The sequence below is a fragment of the Peromyscus maniculatus genome, chromosome 5, assembly GCF_049852395.1.
Source record: "Peromyscus maniculatus bairdii isolate BWxNUB_F1_BW_parent chromosome 5, HU_Pman_BW_mat_3.1, whole genome shotgun sequence".
NCBI classification, from domain to species: Eukaryota; Metazoa; Chordata; class Mammalia; order Rodentia; family Cricetidae; genus Peromyscus; species Peromyscus maniculatus.
The window spans coordinates 135,879,989-135,901,698 of record NC_134856.1 but is presented as its reverse complement, the minus strand read 5'-3'; the positions used below and the strand labels follow the sequence as shown (position 1 = coordinate 135,901,698).

The 21,710-nt window shown below is 52.2% G+C and overlaps 1 protein-coding gene across 2 annotated transcripts in view; it reads left to right on the top strand.

The window, feature by feature from the left end:
* Positions 1 to 2,242: 2,242 nt before the first annotated feature.
* Hk3 (hexokinase 3) overlaps positions 2,243 to 21,710 on the top strand; it is a 19,608-nt gene continuing 140 nt past the window's right edge. The window contains exons 1-19 of one of the 2 annotated variants that reach the window (XM_006976813.3): positions 2,243 to 2,379; positions 7,587 to 7,706; positions 12,375 to 12,537; positions 12,736 to 12,890; positions 12,982 to 13,101; positions 13,200 to 13,295; positions 13,992 to 14,091; positions 14,166 to 14,349; positions 14,797 to 14,952; positions 15,122 to 15,355; positions 15,673 to 15,968; positions 16,081 to 16,220; positions 16,299 to 16,418; positions 18,586 to 18,681; positions 18,860 to 18,959; positions 20,602 to 20,785; positions 20,888 to 21,043; positions 21,193 to 21,426; positions 21,514 to 21,710. The exon at positions 21,514 to 21,710 is cut by the window's right edge and continues 140 nt beyond it. In XM_006976813.3, coding sequence (XP_006976875.1) covers positions 7,611 to 7,706; positions 12,375 to 12,537; positions 12,736 to 12,890; positions 12,982 to 13,101; positions 13,200 to 13,295; positions 13,992 to 14,091; positions 14,166 to 14,349; positions 14,797 to 14,952; positions 15,122 to 15,355; positions 15,673 to 15,968; positions 16,081 to 16,220; positions 16,299 to 16,418; positions 18,586 to 18,681; positions 18,860 to 18,959; positions 20,602 to 20,785; positions 20,888 to 21,043; positions 21,193 to 21,426; positions 21,514 to 21,658 — 2,775 coding nt within the window. In that variant the 5' untranslated portion in view covers positions 2,243 to 2,379; positions 7,587 to 7,610 and the 3' untranslated portion in view covers positions 21,659 to 21,710. Of the gene's footprint in view, positions 2,380 to 3,084; positions 3,203 to 7,586; positions 7,707 to 12,374; positions 12,538 to 12,735; positions 12,891 to 12,981; positions 13,102 to 13,199; positions 13,296 to 13,991; positions 14,092 to 14,165; positions 14,350 to 14,796; positions 14,953 to 15,121; positions 15,356 to 15,672; positions 15,969 to 16,080; positions 16,221 to 16,298; positions 16,419 to 18,585; positions 18,682 to 18,859; positions 18,960 to 20,601; positions 20,786 to 20,887; positions 21,044 to 21,192; positions 21,427 to 21,513 lie in introns of those variants that run through there. The other variant, XM_042278514.2, reaches the window with a different exon arrangement.

The following is a 21,710-nucleotide window of genomic DNA, read 5'->3' as shown; positions in this document are numbered from 1 at the left end:
TTAGGTTTTGAGCAGCACAGTTCAGCTGAGAGCCATTCGGATATGAGGACACAGAGGCTTCCAGTCTGAGGAAAGAAGATCAGCTGAGAAGTTGGCCAGGTGAGGTTAGCTGTGGCTTGTTCTGTCTCTCTGATCTTCCAGTGTTCACCCCAATAACTGGCCTCAGGTTTGATTTTATTAATAAGAACTTTAAGATTCATGCTACAGCTACAGACAAGACTGGCCCAAATGTTCAGACCTCAAGACCTTCAGCCTTCTCCACTGGCCTTGATTTAGGAGGTCTGTGGCACAGCCACTTCCTGGTGAAATGAAAATGGGACTTTACGAATCATGGACAAGATGTCATAAAAATAACCTCCAGGAGCATATCCCCATGTTGACTCAAGAGACTGTAGCTGTCATGAGTCACAGCTAGGCCTTTCACATTCAGTTCCATACTCTCAACTAAACAAAGTCAAGGGACCAGAGCCTCAGACTCAGCAAGGTGCTATGTTGTAGATGATGGTCAGTTTGCTTTCCCCAACACCATTCTTGACTACCTTTCATAGCCTCTGTGTCTGTTGGTATCCAGTAAACGACAGGGCTGTGCCTTGCCATGTTTATAGGTCTGATCACAGCAAAGCCACCTCTGCTCATCTATGTTTTGTGGAGGCCTTCACTAACTGGGTAATAGTGTGACTGCTAATGTAGTAGCCTTAAGTTTTAGTGTGCCCACCAGTTTGCCTGAGTTGTAACAGGCACTTAGAAGCTGCTTTTGTTAGACATTGTGTCTGACTGCGACTTTCTCTGCATGGGCATGCTGATTACTCAAGGAGTATATCTCTCTCTAACCTAGTGGTTCTCCACCTTCCTAATGCTGCAACCCTTTAATACAATTCCTCATGTTGTGACTCCCAATCATAAAATTATCTTTGTTGCTACTTCATAACTAATTTTGCTACTGTTATGAAGTGTAATGTTTTTTTTTTCTGATGGAATTAGGCAACCCCTATGCAAAGGTTGTTCAACCTGCAAGGGGCCACAACCCAGAGGTTGAGAACCATTGCTCTAACCTATCTCTTCCTTCAAGGCTGAAGGCACAAAATTAAGTCATTGTCCTAAACCTTCAGTCATCTTGTATCCAGCAACAACAAAGTCTCACAGAATAGCACCTCCTTCTCAAACAATAATGACTACTATGATATAGAAGCTATACCCCAAAGCAGACCTTCCAGTAGAATTCAGACTGGCCTCCTTGGATGACAGAGCAGCTTATCAAAAGACTGGCTACCTTGCAGGATCAGAGCTGAGAGTGATGAGTGGAACCATACCTTGATCAAGAGCGCTAAATTATGCATATCTCTTGACTGTCCTAATTCTTTCACTGTTTGAAGATAAAGCTCTTCTAAGTACCCTGAAGAGAATCCTGGAGGTCACTGGGCCCCTTTATCTGTCTCTCTTCCAAATGCACACCGCTTTTCATTATTACTCATTTCTTTAATTGATATATTGGGGGGGGGGGTGGCTGAACACACACACACACACACACACACACACACCTGTGGTTACAAAGTGAAGATTGTTGCAGTGTGCCTGGTTTCCTACATTAGTGTCCCAAGATAGCATTTCAGGGAAATAGTTAAATGGAATAAGAGTGTAGTGACCAGGAGCTCCACAGAAGCTTAAGAACCCCATCTTCCAGAAGGGGAGACCTGCAGACAAACCCCTCACTCCACTTTGCCTACAGACTAAAGGCTGGATTCCCTGGTCTGGCTGTCACTTCTTTGGCCAGGTCTCCCACCTATGGGCATATTCATGAGGCTCTGAGAGCTGTAGCCAGTTCTCTGAAGACACCTGTCTGTATGACCATTGGCTGCATGCATGCTCTCTTTGTGAAAGGACCTCTACCCTGCTCACTCTCCTGCAGAGTCATGATGACCTTCCTCTTTGCTTTTTACCCAGTTCTACTTGCAACATTTTGAAAAGTTGCCTGTTGCAACCACATATTTCCAGGCTGGTCTCTGCTTCTTCCAAGGAACTTACCACTTCAAAACTTAGACTTTATAAAGCAACAGAGCTCCTAGCAATGCAGAGAGAATGTTTTGGAATCCTTAACAAAATTGGGGCCTCCAACTTCCTGTGATCATCTTGCTTGTTTGTACCATGGTCCTGCCTGCCCCGGCTCCTCTTAGGGCAGATTTGTAGGGAAGTGCACTTTCCTGAATTAGCATGTGTCTGTTAAGTGGTGGCTGAAGAAGAAGAAGGTGGGTGGAGCTTGGGGAGTTTATAGCAAGTCATCCCTGAGTTTCACTTTTGAGTTCAGTTCAGGGTCACCACGGTCCTCATATTTGGGAGAAGAGCTGAGACCAGAGGAAGGTAATCAACTTCCACATCTCCCAGGTAAGCTCTTCTTCTAACTGCTGCATGCCTCATCCCAAGCCCTCTTCCTTAGCATATCCTATAGCTAATGGAGGCTAGAAAGACCTTACCACTAGTCCTCAATGGTGATAGCAGTACCCAGACTCAGGAGGGGCCTCTAGAATGTCATGCAAAAGAAACACTCACCCCATGTCACTGATGGAGTTCACACATGGGCAGACTTGGGGCTGGTTCTGGTGATGGAGGAATGAAGACATGTCTGTCACTCAAGGGAGAGATAGGCCTGAATGCATTGACCTAGAGTTTAAATACTGGGTTCCTTGGAGGGAGCTTCATAGTCTGCCATGTGCTGAGTAAATGTTGAATGGGTGAGCAGATGAGTAAGGGAATGATTATGCTAGCTGGGCCTTGAACAAAGGTAATTGCTTCAGCTGCCTCTTCGTATCTTTTAACAGACTCTTTCAATGTGTGTCCTCCTCTGACAGATTGGGAAACTAAGTGTTGGTATATGTAACTTAGGAGGGATTTGTCAGAAATAATTTTTTGGTTTACCAAATTATTGCCACCTTTTGAGACAGGGTCTTACTGTGTGGCCCAGGTTGTCCTCAAACTCAGGATACTCCTGCCTCAGCCAACCGAGTGCTGGGTTTACAGGCATGAGCCCCAGGCCTACATTTGCCCAACCCTGTCCTGGCATTGAAGATACAGAGGTGACTCAGACATCACAAGGTTATGAGGCTAGCCCTCCAGACTGGGGAACAACTTCAGTGAAGACTAAAAAGTGGAAGAGCAGGAGTCGGTGTGGCTGGAGTTTGAAGTGAGGAGTAGGGAGAAGAGGCTTAGGGTAAGTGCATATGAGGGCCCTGCAGTCCGCCACAGTGTGCTGCTGTGTGCACGGGAGCCATGAGTGTGTGAGCAGGGTCCTGCAGTCCTCCACAGTTTACTGTGTGCATGGGAGCCATGAGTGTGTGAGCAGGGTCCTGCAGTCCTCCACAGTGTGCTGTGTGCACGGGAGCCATGAGTGTGTGAGCAGGGTCCTGCAGTCCTCCACAGTGTACTGTGTGCATGGGAGCCATGAGTGTGTGAGCAGGGTCCTGCAGTCCTCCACAGTGTACTGTGTGCATGGGAGCCATGAGTGTGTGAGCAGGGTCCTGCAGTCCGCCACAGTGTACTGTGTGCATGGGAGCCATGAGTGTGTGAGCAGGGTCCTGCAGTCCGCCACAGTGTACTGTGTGCACGGGAGCCATGAGTGTGTGAGCAGGGTCCTGCAGTTCTCCACAGTGTACTGTGTGCACGGGAGCCATGAGTGTGTGAGCAGGGTCCTGCAGTCCGCCACAGTGTGCTGCTGTGTGCACGGGAGCCATGAGTGTGTGAGCAGGGCCCTGCAGTTCTCCACAGTGTACTGTGTGCACGGAGCCATGAGTGTGTGAGCAGGGTCCTGCAGTTCTCCACAGTGTGCTGTGTGCACGGGAGCCATGAGTGTGTGAGCAGGGTCCTGCAGTCCTCCACAGTGTGCTGTGTGCACGGGAGCCATGAGTGTGTGAGCAGGGCCCTGCAGTCCTCCACAGTGTACTGTGTGCACGGGAGCCATGAGTGTGTGAGCAGGGTCCTGCAGTTCTCCACAGTGTACTGTGTGCACGGGAGCCATGAGTGTGTGAGCAGGGCCCTGCAGTCCTCCACAGTGTACTGTGTGCACGGGAGCCATGAGTGTGTGAGCAGGGTCCTGCAGTTCTCCACAGTGTGCTGTGTGCACGGGAGCCATGAGTGTGTGAGCAGGGTCCTGCAGTCCGCCACAGTGTGCTGCTGTGTGCACGGGAGCCATGAGTGTGTGAGCAGGGTCCTGCAGTCCTCCACAGTGTGCTGTGTGCACGGAGCCATGAGTGTGTGAGCAGGGTCCTGCAGTCCTCCACAGTGTACTGCACGGGAGCCATGAGTGTGTGAGCAGGGTCCTGCAGTCCTCCACAGTGTGCTGTGTGCACGGAGCCATGAGTGTGTGAGCAGGGTCCTGCAGTCCTCCACAGTGTGCTGTGTGCACGGGAGCCATGAGTGTGTGAGCAGGGTCCTGCAGTCCTCCACAGTGTACTGCACGGGAGCCATGAGTGTGTGAGCAGGGTCCTGCAGTTCTCCACAGTGTACTGTGTGCATGGGAGCCATGAGTGTGTGAGCAGGGTCCTGCAGTCCGCCACAGTGTACTGTGTGCACGGGAGCCATGAGTGTGTGAGCAGGGCCCTGCAGTCCTCCACAGTGTACTGCTGTGTGCACGGGAGCCATGAGTGTGTGAGCAGGGCCCTGCAGTCCTCCACAGTGTGCTGTGTGCACGGAGCCATGAGTGTGTGAGCAGGGTCCTGCAGTCCTCCACAGTGTACTGCACGGGAGCCATGAGTGTGTGAGCAGGGTCCTGCAGTCCTCCACAGTGTGCTGTGTGCACGGGAGCCATGAGTGTGTGAGCAGGGTCCTGCAGTCCGCCACAGTGTGCTGCTGTGTGCATGGGAGCCATGAGTGTGTGAGCAGGGTCCTGCAGTCCTGTCCTCCACAGTGTGCTGCTGTGTGCACGGGAGCCATGAGTGTGTGAGCAGGGTCCTGCAGTCCTCCACAGTGTACTGTGTGCACGGGAGCCATGAGTGTGTGAGCAGGGCCCTGCAGTCCGCCACAGTGTACTGTGTGCATGGGAGCCATGAGTGTGTGAGCAGGGTCCTGCAGTCCGCCACAGTGTACTGTGTGCACGGGAGCCATGAGTGTGTGAGCAGGGTCCTGCAGTCCTCCATAGTGTACTGCACGGGAGCCATGAGTGTGTGAGCAGGGTCCTGCAGTCCTGTCCTCCACAGTGTGCTGCTGTGTGCACGGGAGCCATGAGTGTGTGAGCAGGGTCCTGCAGTCCTCCACAGTGTACTGTGTGCACGGGAGCCATGAGTGTGTGAGCAGGGTCCTGCAGTCCTCCATAGTGTACTGTGTGTGCATGGGAGCCATGAGTGTGTGAGCAGGGTCCTGCAGTTCTCCACAGTGTGCTGTGTGCACGGGAGCCATGAGTGTGTGAGCAGGGTCCTGCAGTCCTCCACAGTGTGCTGTGTGCACGGGAGCCATGAGTGTGTGAGCAGGGTCCTGCAGTCCTCCACAGTGTACTGCACGGGAGCCATGAGTGTGTGAGCAGGGTCCTGCAGTCCTCCACAGTGTACTGCACGGGAGCCATGAGTGTGTGAGCAGGGTCCTGCAGTCCTCCACAGTGTACTGCACAGGAGCCATGAGTGTGTGAGCAGGGCCCTGCAGTCCTCCACAGTGTACTGCACGGGAGCCATGAGTGTGTGAGCAGGGTCCTGCAGTTCTCCACAGTGTGCTGCTGTGTGCACGGGAGCCATGAGTGTGTGAGCAGGGTCCTGCAGTTCTCCACAGTGTACTGCTGTGTGCACGGGAGCCATGAGTGTGTGAGCAGGGTCCTGCAGTCCTCCACAGTGTGCTGTGTGCACGGAGCCATGAGTGTGTGAGCAGGGTCCTGCAGTCCTCCACAGTGTACTGCATGGGAGCCATGAGTGTGTGAGCAGGGTCCTGCAGTCCTCCATAGTGTACTGCACGGGAGCCATGAGTGTGTGAGCAGGGTCCTGCAGTTCTCCACAGTGTGCTGTGTGCACGGGAGCCATGAGTGTGTGAGCAGGGCAAGCTTCGATCTGAGGAAGCAGAGGTATCACTCAGGATTGTTGGAATAGTCTGTGGTTGTGGGGACAGGAAAGAGAAGACAGGCAAGAAAATTTTTTCTCAGAGCCCCAGTTAGGTCCTAAGTGACTGCTCCCTTCCAAGCAAACTTCCTGATGCTTCTAGTCAAGCAGAGATAGATGTGTGGGAGAAGAATGGGGAAATGAATCTGCCTTTCCTGAGTTCAAGGAACCTCTCCCCCCGATCGTGCGTAGGTCACTGGTTGATTCGGAAGCCCTGACACGGAGGTTTTAGTGGTGCCGGGGTCGGGAGAGGATGCTCTGGGTTTTGTTTTTGCAATGAAGGGAGAGTCCCAGTGGACTGTTGTGCTGTCTTGACTGGATTGTCTCCTTCACATCTGCATGGCATCAGAGCTACCGTAGGTTCCCCTAGGGTTGGCTGGGACAGTAGGAACAGTAGTGGTAGTAGCTCAGCTAAGCTGAATACCTGACATTTCTACAGACTCTGATGGTGTGACAAGGTTCACTAGCTCCTCTCATTATACTTTTTTTCATGTGTTTGAGAGAGAACTGAGAATAATCGAGTTTCAGTTCAGATTCTGCTAAATGGATGTAAACCTGCACTCTAAACAAGATCTTGTTCACTTTTGCTCCATTTAGCCTTCTGGCAAATTGATCCTCATTCCACAGATGAGGAAAATGGACCTCAAGTTTGGGAGGTCTGGTACAGTCATCTTGTGGAGAACTGGGGTCCTGGCTCCATTCTGCTTCACTGTCCTGTCCAAAGTCCACCCATGAATTGAGGTTTTTGTTACACACTGAATTTCACAAAGTCTCTCCCAGGCCTTGTGCTATTTGGTACAACAGCAGCCCTATGAGGGTGGACGCCATCTCCTGCTGTATTCCAGATGCTGAAGCTGAAGGTCATCCAAGTGCATGCCATTAGTCCATCCCTTTCTAAAGCACAGATTCAATTTCTAAAGCACACACCCCTTGGCACATTTCTCTGTCTCATGTCCTTCTACCTCAAAATGAAACTTAAGTGCTTGGCTTTTCCCAAAAGCCAGCCTGCTTGGTTTTGGGTCCCTTCTTACTTCCAGGTCCCTGACCTCCCAGTCACAGTGGCATAATTATTCCTGTGTTCCGTCACTGCTTGTGCTGATCCTGCCGTGATGTTTGGTACGGCTACAAAATCCCCGAGGGCAGGGCCTGCATCTACTTTACCAGAATCGTTCATGGTGGGCGTTAGGAACCAGAGGATCTATGTGAATGAGCATTTGAGCTTGGAATCAGCTTTCCTATGCTCTCTCATTACAAATGCTTCTGGAAAATAACTGCCTTCTGGTGGATTGCTAAAGGATCCTTACTGTCAGAAGTTTTTATTCTTACATTATTAAAAATATATATTAATATAATATATAATATATTATATTATGATATTATATTATTAAATTATTAAGTTTAATTGTTTACAACTCCCTTCTTGGTCCCTTTAGAAGGAAAGAAGTTGTGGGTCTGGGTTATTGCCTCTTGGAGCCTATGGAGTAAATGTTCTTGATCCCAGCCATCCCTTTTTCCCTCTAGGTCGTCAGTAGTCATTGTGGAAGCATGGCCACCATTGGGACTGTTGCTTTGCAGTCTGGAGAAGGAGCCTCAAGATGCCCACAGGAGGGCATGCCGAGGCCCTCAGATAGCTCACAACTGGTAAGCCTAGCACTGGGTTCCAATTCTGTGCTTACTTAAGACTACCGAGGATATGGTAACTAGAGGTATGGGTTGCTGGGCTCACACACTGTGGTCTCTTTACAGTTTGCTGAGCTGCTAATCTCCAATCTCTTTTGAAACTCCAAATGACTGCAAGGTGTAGATCGGTTTCGGGAGGAGGGGCTTAGAGATGAAGACGACTCGTTTAGGAATACGAGCTTATACTGAGGACTGTCGGCTTTAAAGTGCCGCTTTTGCCAGGTTGCCACATAGATGCCACACTTGCCCTACAAGAGCTGGCATACCCAGAAAGGCCCTCCCCATGTTCTTTAAAAAGAAAGTAAAATAAAGGGTTCTCTTGTGAAATGCTTGTGCTTTCACTATCAATACACTTTTACAGACTTATCTACCACAAAAAAGGAAGAAGAAGAAGAAAAAAAAAATCCTGATAGAATTAAAACTTTCAAAAATTAGCCTTATGACCCTTTCATGATTCGTGTATCCCTCTGGCTCCATTCCATCCTTTCTTGTCATTTAATGTTACCATTTCTTAGCCCTCTTTCTAAATGTTATATTATATTCACACTTACACAAGTACACACACACACACACACACACACACACACACACACACACACACACACATTATAGGCTAGGAGCTGAGTCCTTGAGTCCTCTTCTCTCCAGTCTCTCTCTGGCACAGTTTCCTCCTGCGATCATGGCAGTCAGGCCCTCGGTCACTGCGTTCAGGCCCCCGAGGTGACTAGTGCTGACTGGTTTCCTTAGAAGTCAATATTTCTCTCTCCCTCCCACACTCCCTCCCTCCTTCCCTCTCTCCTTCTCATCCTCCCTCTCCCCCGCCCCCTCCCTCTCTTTCTCCTCTATCTTTCTTTTCTTCTCTCCTCTTGGTTTGGTTTTGGTGCTGTGAGGATTGAGTCCGGGGCTTTATGCCACCACCACATCCCCAGCCTCCCTTCATCTTGACTAAGATTCTGAAGTCTTCACCTACCACACCCTGGAGCAGAAAATGCTTATGTAAACCATTTCATAACTCTTGGTCTCCATTTCCTCATCAGAAAAGCAGAGGAAAATGACTTGAATTATTTGAACATTCTCTTCAAATTTAAAAAATAGAAAGCCTGTGGAGATAAAGGAACAGCCAAGAGGCGATGCTCAGCGAAGTGGACTTGGATCATCCCGTCTGTAGTTCCTGTAGTTTTCTGTCATGTGCTCTGACATGTTTACTAGGTTTATTATCCAACTGTGGTGGCATTACTGTAACTGAGTTTCACACACACACACACACACACACACACACACACACACACACACACCCCTCTCCTTTGTGCAACCTGTGCCTCAGGTTGCTGCAGTAAATGTTTCCTCTATGTTCTGCCCATAGCGGGGCCCCAGATATGTGCAATGGCTGCTGTCTGTACCAGGGCTTGTTCCCAGGTCATCATCATGTCCCTTCTTACTTCCTGCCCTGAGACCCCTGCACAGGTCCCACATCTGCTGTGCTGGCTTTGTGGTGTGTACCTGGGTTTAACAAATGCCCTAGGGCTTTGCAGGGCTTCGCGGGGATACCAAATGCTCTGCAGCCAGGGACCCCACTCAACAACCCCGGCTTCCCTTCAGACTCCTTTCCATAGCCATATGTAGGTTGAGGGGCTAATCACGTGTCATCAGTGTCTGACTGCATCTTCTAGTCCCTTGCCAGACCTTTGCAGAGGTCTCTGTGTTTTGGTTTTTTTTTTTTGTTTGTTTGTTTGTTTTTTGATTTTTCAGGAAAGGGTTTCTCTGTGTAGTTTTGGTACCTGTCCTGGATCTCACTCTGTAGCCCAGGCTGGCCTCGAACTCACAGAGATCCACCTGGCTCTGCCTTCCAAGTGCTGGGATTAAAGTCGTGTGCCACCACCGCCCGGCCGAGGTCTCTGTTTGTTACCTGTGGGTGTAGAATCAGACCCACTAGGCTAACTGTGTCCCCTCACTGTAGAAAGAAGCCTGACTTCAGAGGGTGTTGTGTCACACACTGTCTGGCACTGGTTTAGTCCCCCAGCCCGGCCCTCTTTGCACTACTGTTTGCACTTGACAGAGGAGGTCACTCACTCAAACAGGTGGTGGATGTGATGGAGCCAAACTGACTGGTACGGCAAGCTGGTGGAAACAGTCCGCAGGAGTCAACACCTCCAGTGCCGTTCTCCTCACTCTCCTGAGGAGATCCCCCTTCTGTGCCAGGGGGGCAAAAAGGAGAGGTTCTGATGGCTTCTGGATAGTGTACACCCTACTGCAGTCTACTAGAGAAGTCAGTGTGTGTGTGTGTGTGTGTGTGTGTGTGTGTGTGTGTGTGTGTGTGTGTGTGTGTGTCTTAGTCACCTCATAGTCTCTCAGAGAGGAAGAAAACGATGAATCTGCCCAAGCTAGTAACTTCTCCATGTTCCCACTGTGCCCATCCAGCAATGCCAAAACACTTCCCATCTGAACAATGCCTCTCCACTTTTATGTACACTGTGTCCCCCACGCCCTGCTTTTTTTTTTTTTTTTTTAAAACAAGGTCTTACTGTGTAGCCTGTGCTGGCCTGGAACTTACTATATTGATCAAGCTAAATCCCTTTTAATGCTTAGGTCACCCCAACTATTCAGTTAACAAATTCCAAGTCCTGTTCAGAGCTCTTGCCGTGGTCCTTAGCTCCACAAGCAGGATGTGGTTCCCAGCACTGGGTAACTTCTAAGTAGGACATTCACAATTTGTATAGGAGATACCTGAGGCCTAGATTGCCATGACTTTCCTGGGATCAAAGAGCCAGAGAGGGGCAGAGTGAGGACTGAGGTCTTCTCTTGCTTTTTTTGTCTGGATTTTTATCATGTTTGGTTTTTTCATGGGAGATGCTAGGTTTTTATCAAACTTCCCATTGATATGGGAACATCTTTATAGTCAGGTCAACCTGGGTTCGCAATCCACCCTTCCCCTTCAGAGCTCCTTGGGCTGGGCAGATATGGCTTGCTCTCTCCAAGCCTCAGCTTCCTTATTTATAACACAGAAACAGCCCCTCCTAGTGTCCGGAAGCATCTGTTCCAGTGTAAACATATAACGGGATGTCTTGGACTCAAGTTAGGATGATGAGCCTCCTTAGGGAGCTACCCCCCAACTCTTCATGAAGAGGGGTTGGCGTCATCCTCCTCACCTCCCTTTCTCACCCTTGCTCTCTTTAGATCAGTAATTCTCATGCTGTGACCTTTAACACAGTTCCTCATGTGGTGGTGACCCCCAACCATAAAATTATTTTCATTGCTACCTCATAACTGCAATTTTGCTACTGTTATGAACCATAATATAAACATCTGTGTTTTCTAATGGTCTTAGGCGACCCCTGCGAAAAGGTTGTTCGACTCCCAAGGGGGTCACAACCCACATGTTGAGAACCACTGCTTTAGAGGGCCTTTGTTCTCCAGGCACCTAAGCTGCTTCTCAGATTTGTGTCCAGTTTGGGGACTGGGTCATCAGAATAGAATTCCTGTGCCGCAGGAGATGGGGCCTTGGGGGGAAAATCTGATAAAGGTGGAGCTACTGAGCTGCGGCCCTCCAACAAATACGGCTTCCTTGGTGGATGAACAAGAGGGTCAGCCAAGGGAAGCTTCTCCGCAGAGCTGAGGGCTGTGGTCTCCCTGTTTCTTGAGCTTCTAGTAGAGTGAGACCCTGATGTCACATCCTTCACCTTCTCATCCTCTCAGCCTTCCCATCAAGCTCTGACCCACTCCCAGGCCCATATTCCCCCAAACCTGCCCCTTTGTTCCCCCAAACCTGCCCCCTTGTTCCCCAAAACATGCCCCTTGCTGCGGAGAAAATCTTTTTATTCTCTTCCCTCGGGATGTCAGATGGCTCTTCCTCTTCCTTCATTGAGGTCACCACTGGTAAAGCCTCCTTCACTCATCTCTAAAGATGTGACTTCTCCCTAGTCATACACTCCTGATCCCGCCTCTCCATTTTCAGTAGCCTCCATCAGTACCAGGACCATACTGTATGTTGACCCTGCCTTCCACAAGGGGCTCAGCAGAGGTCAGCAGGAGCGGGACTTGTTTAGCTGTATGGTGGGCAGTGTTTGGAATGGTGCTAGGTGTTCAGCAGGGTGTAGATGATGTGTTGGGAAGAATGGCCAACTGAAGGGAAGGCCATCTTCTGCTCTGTGGTCTCTGTGTATCCCGGTGGTGGGCTTGTTCAGGCTCCAGAGTCTGTGAGGGGGTTGGGGAGGCAAGCCCTGGGGTATGAAGTTTGTTCTGCCTTTGTTCACTCATGGAGAGACCACCACAGCACGCTTGTTCTGGAGAACAGGAAAGCAATTATAGCATCCTGAGAGGGGCTTCACCAAACCTTACATTTCAAAAGCTAGATGGGCAGGGTAGAGGATGTAGGAGCTGAGAGGAAGTCCCCGGGACATGGAGCACAAAGAGGGATGCAGGAGCTTGGGGTAGGCTTTGCACAGCAAGAGAGCCAAGGTGTGAGAAGGAGGGGGACTTGAAGACCGTGAGGCTCAGGGAGGATGGAGCAGGATGCTAGCAGCCCCTGGAAAGCGAGGGCCTGAGAAGGCGGGCTGCGTCAGGCAGGACAGTCCTCTGTCCTAGCTGAATGGAGAATGGCCTCCTTCCAGATGTTGGTTTGCTTCTTCTTAGGCACAGGAATGCTTGCAACAGTTCAGAGTGACCAAGACACAGCTGCAGCGGATCCAAGCTGGTCTTCTGTGCGCCATGGAGCAGTCACTGAAGGGACAGGACAGTCCTGCCCCTTCTGTCCGGATGTTGCCCACCTATGTGGCATCCACACCACATGGCACCGGTGGGTAGCCCAGACTAGAATGGTAGCCAGGCATAGGGAGTGTGTTCTGATCTGGGGGAAGGGGAAGTTCCTTATCTTTGTCCACCACCTCTAAGGGCCCCTTTTACTGAGCTTCTCGGACTTGGGGAGTTTTTCTGGGAGGTAGGCAGCCTTGGTGTTGCCAACTGCATGTCTTTCTATGACCTGTTTGTCCTCTAGAGCAGGGAGACTTCCTGGTGCTGGAGCTGGGGGCTACAGGAGCCTCCCTCCGTGTGTTGTGGGTGACATTGACAGGCACCAAAGAGCGTAGTGTGGAGCCCAAGAGCCAGGAGTTTGAGATCCCTCCAGAGGTGATGCTGGGCTCTGGCCAGCAGGTGAGCAGTCCCTGGGCGTCCTCTGGGGCTTGGCTTGGGTGGTGGCTGGGGCTCAGGTGGTCAGCGCTCAGCCCTCACCATGTCCCCACAGCTCTTTGACTTTGCCGCCCACTGTCTGTCTGCATTCCTGGATGCACACTCTGTGAAGAATCAGGCTCTGAAGCTGGGGTTCAATTTCTCTTTCCCTTGTCACCAGACAGGCTTGGACAAGGTGAGGTGGGGGACACATCGGGGCTGCTGGGTGGAAAGAGACCGCAGCTCTTGTGAAGGCCACAAGGGAAAAAAACAACCCCGCTTTTCTGCCCCCAGAGCACTCTCATTTCCTGGACAAAAGGCTTTAGGTGCAGTGGTGTGGAAGGCCAGGATGTGGTCCAGCTGCTAAGAGAGGCCATTCAGAGGCAGGGGGTGAGTGAAGGTCAGGGTGATGGAGAGCTGGCCCTGCTGGCCTGGGCTTGGCGTCTGTAGGTCGTGCCTGTGTTTCTGGAAGGTCCTGCTTTCCTTTCCTGTGCACAGCTTTTATCCCGTTTGACCCTGGGGTTAATGTTGCTCCCACAGCTAGCAATTAAAGACTCACCTGAAATGACCATGCCCTGGGGACATGAAAACACCTAGGACCCAGCCCTCAAGATCCTCCCATTCTGGAAGGGAAAGTGTTCTAATAAAAGATTGCCCCTGTGTTCAGATAACTCTAGTAGCAGCAGAGGGCGCAGGGAAGGAGCAGTTTGTCTTACGCCTGAGCCGAGGCTCTAGAGGAAGATCAAATGTAAGAGGAGCGTGTATGTCCAAATCCCAGTGCTCTAGAAGGGCAAGTCCTCTTGGACTAACCCCAAGGTACTGATTGGAAGTCCCATTAGAAGGGATAACTTGAGGTGCCAGGCCAGGCTGTGGTGAGACAAGCATGGGTCGGTCCTCAAGAAGGCACTCAGCTTTGGGACCACCTTCCCGGTCCTATGAGCGGGAGGAGCCTCCGCGATCCCGAGAGCCTGAGCTGGGGGAGGGGATGGGAGGGGAACATGGGCCCGACTCTGGGTATCTGCTCCGAAGCCTCGGCGCTCTGGCCACCCAGGCTGACTCTGACTCCCTGTTCTCTCCATCGCCCAGACCTACAGTATTGATGTGGTGGCCATGGTGAATGACACAGTGGGCACCATGATGGGCTGTGACCTGGGCACCAGGCCCTGTGAAGTTGGCCTTGTTGTAGGTAAGCCATGGGCCATTTGTGATGAAGGGTGATAGCTGCTCGGTGGGCAGGCTCTGACGGGTCCTCCTTGCCAGACGCCGGCACCAATGCGTGTTACATGGAGGAGGCACGGCACGTGAAAGCTCTGGATGAGGACCGCGGCCGCTCCTGTGTCAGCGTCGAGTGGGGCTCCTTCTGCGATGATGAGGCCCTCGGGCCAGTGCTGACCGCCTTCGACCGTGCCCTGGACCACAAATCCCTAATTCCTGGTGCTCAGAGGTGGTGCCCTGGAGGTTCCCCTGACTCTGCTCTAGGCCCCGTCCTACCGCTATTCTAACCTACTTCCTTCACTCTTGGGCCCTTACCTTTTCCCATCCTTCTGAGGGTCTGCACCTTGCTTGCCCTTGGGGGTCCCAGGTCAGACTCAAGCAAGAAAAGCTTCAGAGTGCTAGAACCCAGTTTCCAATCCTTGATCCTCCCAGTCAGCCCTGCTGGGTCGGGGGTTGGGCGTTAGGAACAGTTGAGTGAGATGTCTCCCGCTTTACCGGGTCCTGGGTCTTTCTAGGAGGTCCTCAGATGTAACCCGAAGGGTTAGAAAGGGTAAACCCACTTGTCCTCCAGGAGGCCATTTGCTTCTGGAACCTTGAAAACAGTGATTCCTCTTTGAGGGCTCAAGTGGGCTGAGGGTGTATGAAGGGCTTTGTCCAGTTACCCTTTCCACCATAGGTTCGAGAAGATGATTGGGGGCTTGTACTTGGGTGAACTGGTGCGGCTGGTGCTGGTCCACTTGGCCCAGCACGGGGTCCTCTTTGGCGGCTGCACCTCTGATGCCTTGCTAAGTCAAGACAGCATCCCCCTGGAACACGTGGCCCAAATGGAGGAGTAAGTAAGAGAGGCAGGCAGCTTAGACAAGGGACAAAGGGCGTCTGCTTGGAAGAGGGTAATGTACTCTCTCCCCAAGGCAGCTGTGGGGCTTTGGTGGGATGGGCAGCTACTAGGTTGCCTAAGCCCCAAATCAGCACCCCATGTGTCTTTCCCTTCCTCCCTGCAGCCCCGCCACTGGGACCGCCTGTGTCCACAAAACCCTGCAGGGCTTGGGTCTGAGCCCTGAGGCCTCGGATGCTGAACTTGTGCAGCGTGTGTGTGAGGCCGTGTGCACACGGGCTGCCCAGCTCTGCGCGGCTGCTCTGGCTGCAGTCCTAGCCCGCCTCCAGCACACCAGGGAGCAGCAGACGCTGCATGTGGCTGTGGCCACTGGAGGGCGAGTGTTTGAAAGACACCCCAGGTATTGTGAGAACAAGATCTTAGGCGAGCAGGTAGCATGGATGGTTTTGGTTGTTTGTTTGTTTGTTTTATGGTATACACCCCCAGGGCATTCTGGTTTCATGTGTGCAAGCTGGTGGATGTGAACGGCAGAGTGGGAGTTGGACTGGGCTGTGGGAGGCCAGGAGGCATGTGTATGCCAGGGAAAGAGGGCAGTGGATGTATGGTTGGTGCCAGGGAACCGGTTCAGGACTGGATTTATTTAAAATGAGAAGCTCGAAGGCTCCAGCAGCCACAGGTTCAGACGCCACGCTGAGGGTACCCGGTGTGTTTGTGTAGGTTTCACCGCACTCTAAAGGAGACGGTAATGCTCTTGCTCCCAGAATGTGACGTCTCTTTCATCCCCTCTGTGGATGGCGGTGGCCGGGGCGTGGCGATGGTGACAGCTGTGGCTGCCCGCCTGGCTGCCCACAGGCGCATCCTGGAGGAGACGCTGGCACCCTTTCAGCTGGACTTCCAGCAGCTAAAAGTGGTGCAGGCAGAGATGCGGGAAGCCATGATCAGGGGCCTTCGAGGAGAGGCCTCCTCCCTCCGAATGCTGCCCACTTACGTGCGAGCCACCCCCGATGGCAGTGGTGAGCACCTGGCCGGAGTGTGGACCTGGGATGTGGGCTCCTGGGAGTCACAGTGGGTGCTGGGGCTGGAGCCACCATTTCTCTCCTAGTACTGAGGGTTTCTGTCCCACAGAGCGAGGTGATTTCCTAGCCTTGGACCTAGGGGGCACCAACTTCCGGGTCCTATTGGTACGTGTGGCTGAGGGCAGTGTGCAGATCATCAACCAGGTCTACTCTATCCCCGAGTGCGTAGCCCAGGGCTCTGGACAGCAGGTACTTAGAGTTTGGGTCCTGATGTCCGGGGTGGAGAAGGAGGAAGAGGGCCCACGCCTGACATGCCCTATCCTGCAGCTCTTTGATCATATTGTGGACTGCATCGTGGACTTCCAGCAGAGGCAGGGCCTGAGTGGACAGAGCCTACCCCTGGGATTCACCTTCTCTTTTCCATGCAAGCAGCTTGGTCTGGACCAGGTAAGGGAGTTAAGTCCAAGAAGGGATTCCCAAGGGCCTCCAGTCCACATATCCTTAAAGAGTGGGCAGGAGGCCAAAGAAAACTGAGTAAGGGAGCGGCATTGCTGAGCTGGGACTACATGCCATTCTGGCTTTCTCCAAAGATGGTGTGCCCATGGTTGGGGCAGGAGGCATTTCAGAGCTGCACTGGTCGAGGTTGGTGCTGACCAGAAGATACATTGCCTAGTTCAGCCATGCCTCTGGTGTCAACCATGTCTCTGGTGTCAGCCATGTCTCTGATGTCAACCATGTCTCTGATGTCAACCATGCCCCTGGTGTCAACCATGCCTCTGGTGTCAACCATGTCTCTGGTGTCAACCATGTCTCTGATGTCAACCATGTCCCTGGTGTCAACCATGTCCCTGGTGTCAACCATGCCTCTGGGGTCAACCATGTCTCTGGTGTCAACCATGTCTCTGATGTCAATCATGTCTCTGGTGTCAACCATGTCTCTGATGTCAATCATGTCCCTGGTGTCAACCATGCCCTGGGGTCAACCATATCTCTGGTGTCAACCATGCCCCTGATGTCAACCACGTCTCTGGTGTCAACCATGCCCCTGGTGTCAGCCATGCCTCTGGTGTCAACCATGCCCCTGGTGTCAACCATATCTCTGGTGTCAACCATGTCTCTGGTGTCAACCATGCCCCTGATGTCAACCATGTCTCTGGTGTCAACCACGTCTCTGGTGTCAACCATGCCCCTGGTGTCAACCATGCCTCTGGTGTCAGCCATGTCTCTGGTGTCAACCACATCTCTGGTGTTCTGCCTTCAGGAAGCAGTATTTTGTTCTTTTCTCCAGAAGAGGCTTGAGGCCACATGTTTCTTTGCTTGTTTACTTCTCAGCTGGACACAGTGCTGTGCCTAATCTAGGCGGCAGAGTGACAGCCATAGGTCAAACACACTCAAGACACATCATATCCTTCAGCATGACTTCTCAATGCATGCCGCTGACATCTGGCATGGGAACGGCTAGTCTTAGGCCTCTTGTCCAAGCCCCCAGGAAACTGAGCACCTCCAGTTTCTGTTCGGAAGCTTTTCATGCTGAGGAGCCTGCTGCCCGTGAGGGCCTCTGCTCTGTCCTTGGTTGTCTTATGGCCACCACGATCTTGTCTACCCAGCAGCCTGCACGCATTGTTTTCACCTGTGCTCCTGTTCTGATGTCTCCGAAGCACAGCTGTTCTCTCTGCTGTCTTCTCCACCATGGTCTTACACCACGGTCTGGATGGTGCCGCTGCCTAGTATCTCTCCTCTAGTCTGGCTCCAGACCAAGCATGCTCACTTCCTTTAGCTGTTCTCCACAAGATATGGGAAGTGTGTCTCAGTGTACAAATCTGAGCATGCAAAAAATGTGGCACAATTAATTTTTTTGTAACTGAATATAGCTTGTGTGTTGAGCCCATGTTCTTCTGGGGATATAGTTCAGTAGTTGGACACTTGTATGTGGGAGGTCCTGCACAGTACCATTTTCCTTTGATAGCTGTGGTTAACGCCTACCCTTTCCCTCAGAAATACATAGCAGTGCAGCCCTTTTCCAGGTACAGTTCTGCCCCTTGTTACTAAGTCCTGTTGCTCACAAGAAAGACATGTCTGTCTCATGCTGCACCCCTGCCCCCCTCCCCTAGGTGTCTGGCTTTTCAACTCATCATTTGCCTCTATCTGGGACAACTGATGGATCTCCCACTGAAATGGCTGTGCCTAACTCTGAGAATTACTTCCTTTCAAATGGCTCTTGGAATTTTTCTTTGGAAGGATGGGATTTGCTGACATTTGAGCCTCTCAAGTTTCTCCATTCTCCTTTTTCCTACATGCAGCAGTCACTCTGCCAGCTCTGTTCATTCCTAGCCCAATTCCAAAGGGCCATTCCTTCTGGGCAAGCATCTTAAAGCGGCCAGACCTCAGACCACCTGAGTATTCTGGAACTAATAATGGAAGACATAGGTCGAATCGTTATTAATAGGTTCCTTCACACTGAAAGTTTCCTAGGGAGTTGAGAGACGTGAGAAAGCAAGGCCTTCAACCACAGGGCAAAGTGGGCAAGGGATCCTGCATGGCAAGGGTGGAGACTGTGTACTTCTGGTGGTTCGTGAGGCAGAGTAACATTCGTGTCTGCTTGATCCCATCTCAGGGCATCCTCCTGAACTGGACTAAGGGGTTCAATGCATCAGGCTGCGAGGGCCAAGACGTGGTATATCTATTACGGGAAGCCATTAGGCGCAAACAGGTAGGAGCCTACCTCCAGGGGTGCTTTGGGGGTTGTGACGAGCCTGGAGGGGAGCAAAGTATCATTTGCTTCCTTGAGGGGAGCAAAGGGGCCCTCTATAATAGAGACCTCTGAGTCCAGTGCTGGTTGCCATGACAACTATGTTGCCCAGCAACTAGCAGCATCCTTTTGTATGCAGGCAGTGGAGCTGAATGTGGTTGCCATTGTCAATGACACGGTGGGGACCATGATGTCCTGTGGCTATGATGATCCCCGTTGTGAGATGGGCCTCATTGTCGGTAAGGAAGGCCCTGCCCTTGGTGCCTCTGGTGCCTGATAATTCATTGCCTTCTGTTGATTCCTTAGTTTGGACATTCCTCTGACCTTGGGGATATGGGATTATTTCTGTAGGACCCAATGGAGTTCTGGGCCCTTGTACTGAGCTAGGAGTCTGGAACTAGGGCATTTCATCCAAGTTAGCTACTGATTTAGTCACTGACTCTTTCTGAGCCTCAGTTTGCCCATTTGTAAATGAATCTCCACTAGACTGGCTTTGCTGCTCCCCCCTGTGTGACCTTGGGTAACTCATTAGTCTCCACGTCTTCATCTTAAGGTACAGCGGCAAGAGGTTAAGAGAATGGAGTGAGAAGGGGCTGGGCACGGTACAGGGCCTGGCTCGTGGTACATGCTCAGTTTGACACTGGAGGGGGATGGCAGGTCGGTGACTTGTGAGGGTTCTAAGACATCAGTGAGCTCTTACCCTGGGGCTATCTGGCACCTGGACAAAAGGGTCGGAAGACACATAAAGGATGCATCCAGAATGGAGCATCTCAGAACGGAGCATCCAGAAGGGATTAAGCCCAGAACAGCCTGTGGCCCTTACAGCTGACTCTGCCTCCACCCGCAGGGGCAGACAGGCTAAGATCAGAGAGGGGCCAGTCCTGGAACAAGTGGGAGATGAGCTGGGGCTCTAAAGGAGGGTGGAAGGCAGGGGAGGAAGACTCTCAAGCTCCCTAAGCACGAGTCTCTTGGTAGATGGTGGCCTCTCCTGGGCAGGTAGGTGCTTAGGAGAGGCACAAACTATTAGAGAAGTCCCGGGTGGGGCCCACTGCTCAGAGTTGGAAACCTGTAGAGCAGAGGTTCTCACCTTCCCGATGCTGTGACCCTTTAACACAGCTCCTCATGCTGTGACCCCCAACCATAAAATTTTCATTGCTACTTCATAACTGTAACTTTCCTAGTTATGAATCATAATGTAAATGTAAAAAAATGTGTTTTCTGATGGTCTTAGGCAGGCCCTGTGAAAGGGTTGCTTGACCCCCAAAGGGGTCATGACCCCCAGGTTGAGAAACTCTGGTGTAGAGCCAGAGCGAATGCCTTTCCCTGTTTCTCAAACATTACCTCCTCTGTGTAGCTGTTGAGCCCAGCGTGTGTCCCAGAGCCTCCATGACGATCTTCCTTCCTTTCTATTAGGACCTGTGGAAGCCCTGGCAGAGAAAGCCATTCACTGCCTCACTTCTGGCCAGACGGCGGGGGTCCTTGTGCCAGTGTGCCCGGTCCCCAGCCCTGACCCACTCCAGCTAGTTTGACTTCAGCCCCTCACAGGCATTAGAGTGGAGCCACACTTCTCCCCCGGGAGTGACCCGGTTGATGGCAGCTCGGGGGCACTTTGGGACGGCACGGGAGATGCTCTAATGTTGGTACTGGTGGGGGGCACAGGAAGTTCTGAGGCTTTGGTACCGACAAGGTCTACATCAGGAATGTCAGAAAGGGAGGCCAGGACCAGGGAGATGGAGAAGTAAGGAGCCTACATTTTGATGTTTGGTGTGTTCAGGAGAGGTTGAGGCAGGGGAGGAAGGCTCTCAAGCCCCCTGAGCATGACCCATAGGGGTTTGTCTGTGTCCGTAAGCAGCTCCCACCCCGACCCTGGCCTGTCTACAGGAACCGGCACCAATGCCTGCTATATGGAGGAGCTCCGGAATGTGGCAAGTGTAGCTGGGAACTCAGGCCACATGTGCATCAATATGGAGTGGGGTGCCTTTGGGGACGACGGCTCGCTGGGCATGTTCAGCACCTGCTTTGATGCGAGTGTGGACCAGGCATCCATCAATCCAGGCAAACAGAGGTATGCCTGGGGCCCAGGCAGTGGCGGTGAGCACTGGCCTGCACTGGTGAACAGAGCTGGTGGGCCGCCACTTCATGCGGGTATGCGTGCGCCCTCATACAGGTTTGAGAAGATGATCAGCGGCATGTACCTGGGGGAGATTGTCCGCCACATCCTCCTGCATTTAACCAGTCTTGGAGTTCTCTTCCGGGGCCAGAAGACTCAATGCCTTCAGACCAGGGACATTTTCAAGACCAAGTTTCTCTCAGAGATTGAAAGGTGTCTGCATTGCAAGGCAGCCTGTCACTGGGTGGGGGGTATGAATGCTGGGTGCTGCTGGTAGTGGAGGGAAGCACTCAAGGATTAAGTGGGGGAAACCCAGAGAGAGGGAGCTAATGCAAGGGTGTTCTGTTCCTTCCTGGCTTCAGTGACAGCCTGGCCCTTCGTCAGGTCCGAGCCATCCTGGAAGATCTGGGGTTGACTCTGACCTCTGATGATGCCCTGATGGTCCTAGAAGTGTGCCAGGCTGTGTCTCGGAGGGCAGCCCAACTCTGTGGGGCAGGTGTGGCTGCTGTAGTGGAAAAGATGCGTGAGAACCGGGGCCTGCAGGAGCTGACCGTGTCCGTGGGAGTGGATGGGACACTCTACAAATTACACCCTCAGTGAGTCTGGATAGGTGGGTCAGGCCGGGAGGCACGGCCAGGTGGGCTGGACCAGCCTGGGCTGACCTCAACCATTTCTCCTCACAGCTTCTCCAGGCTGGTGTCGGCTACAGTTCGGGAGCTAGCCCCGCACTGCACGGTCACCTTTTTGCAGTCAGAGGATGGGTCTGGCAAAGGTGCAGCTTTGGTCACTGCTGTCGCCTGTCGCCTTGCCCAGATGTCCCGTGTCTGAGGGAATCTCCAAGAACGACGAGATCTCACTGGACTAAGGCCTCAGCCTAGTC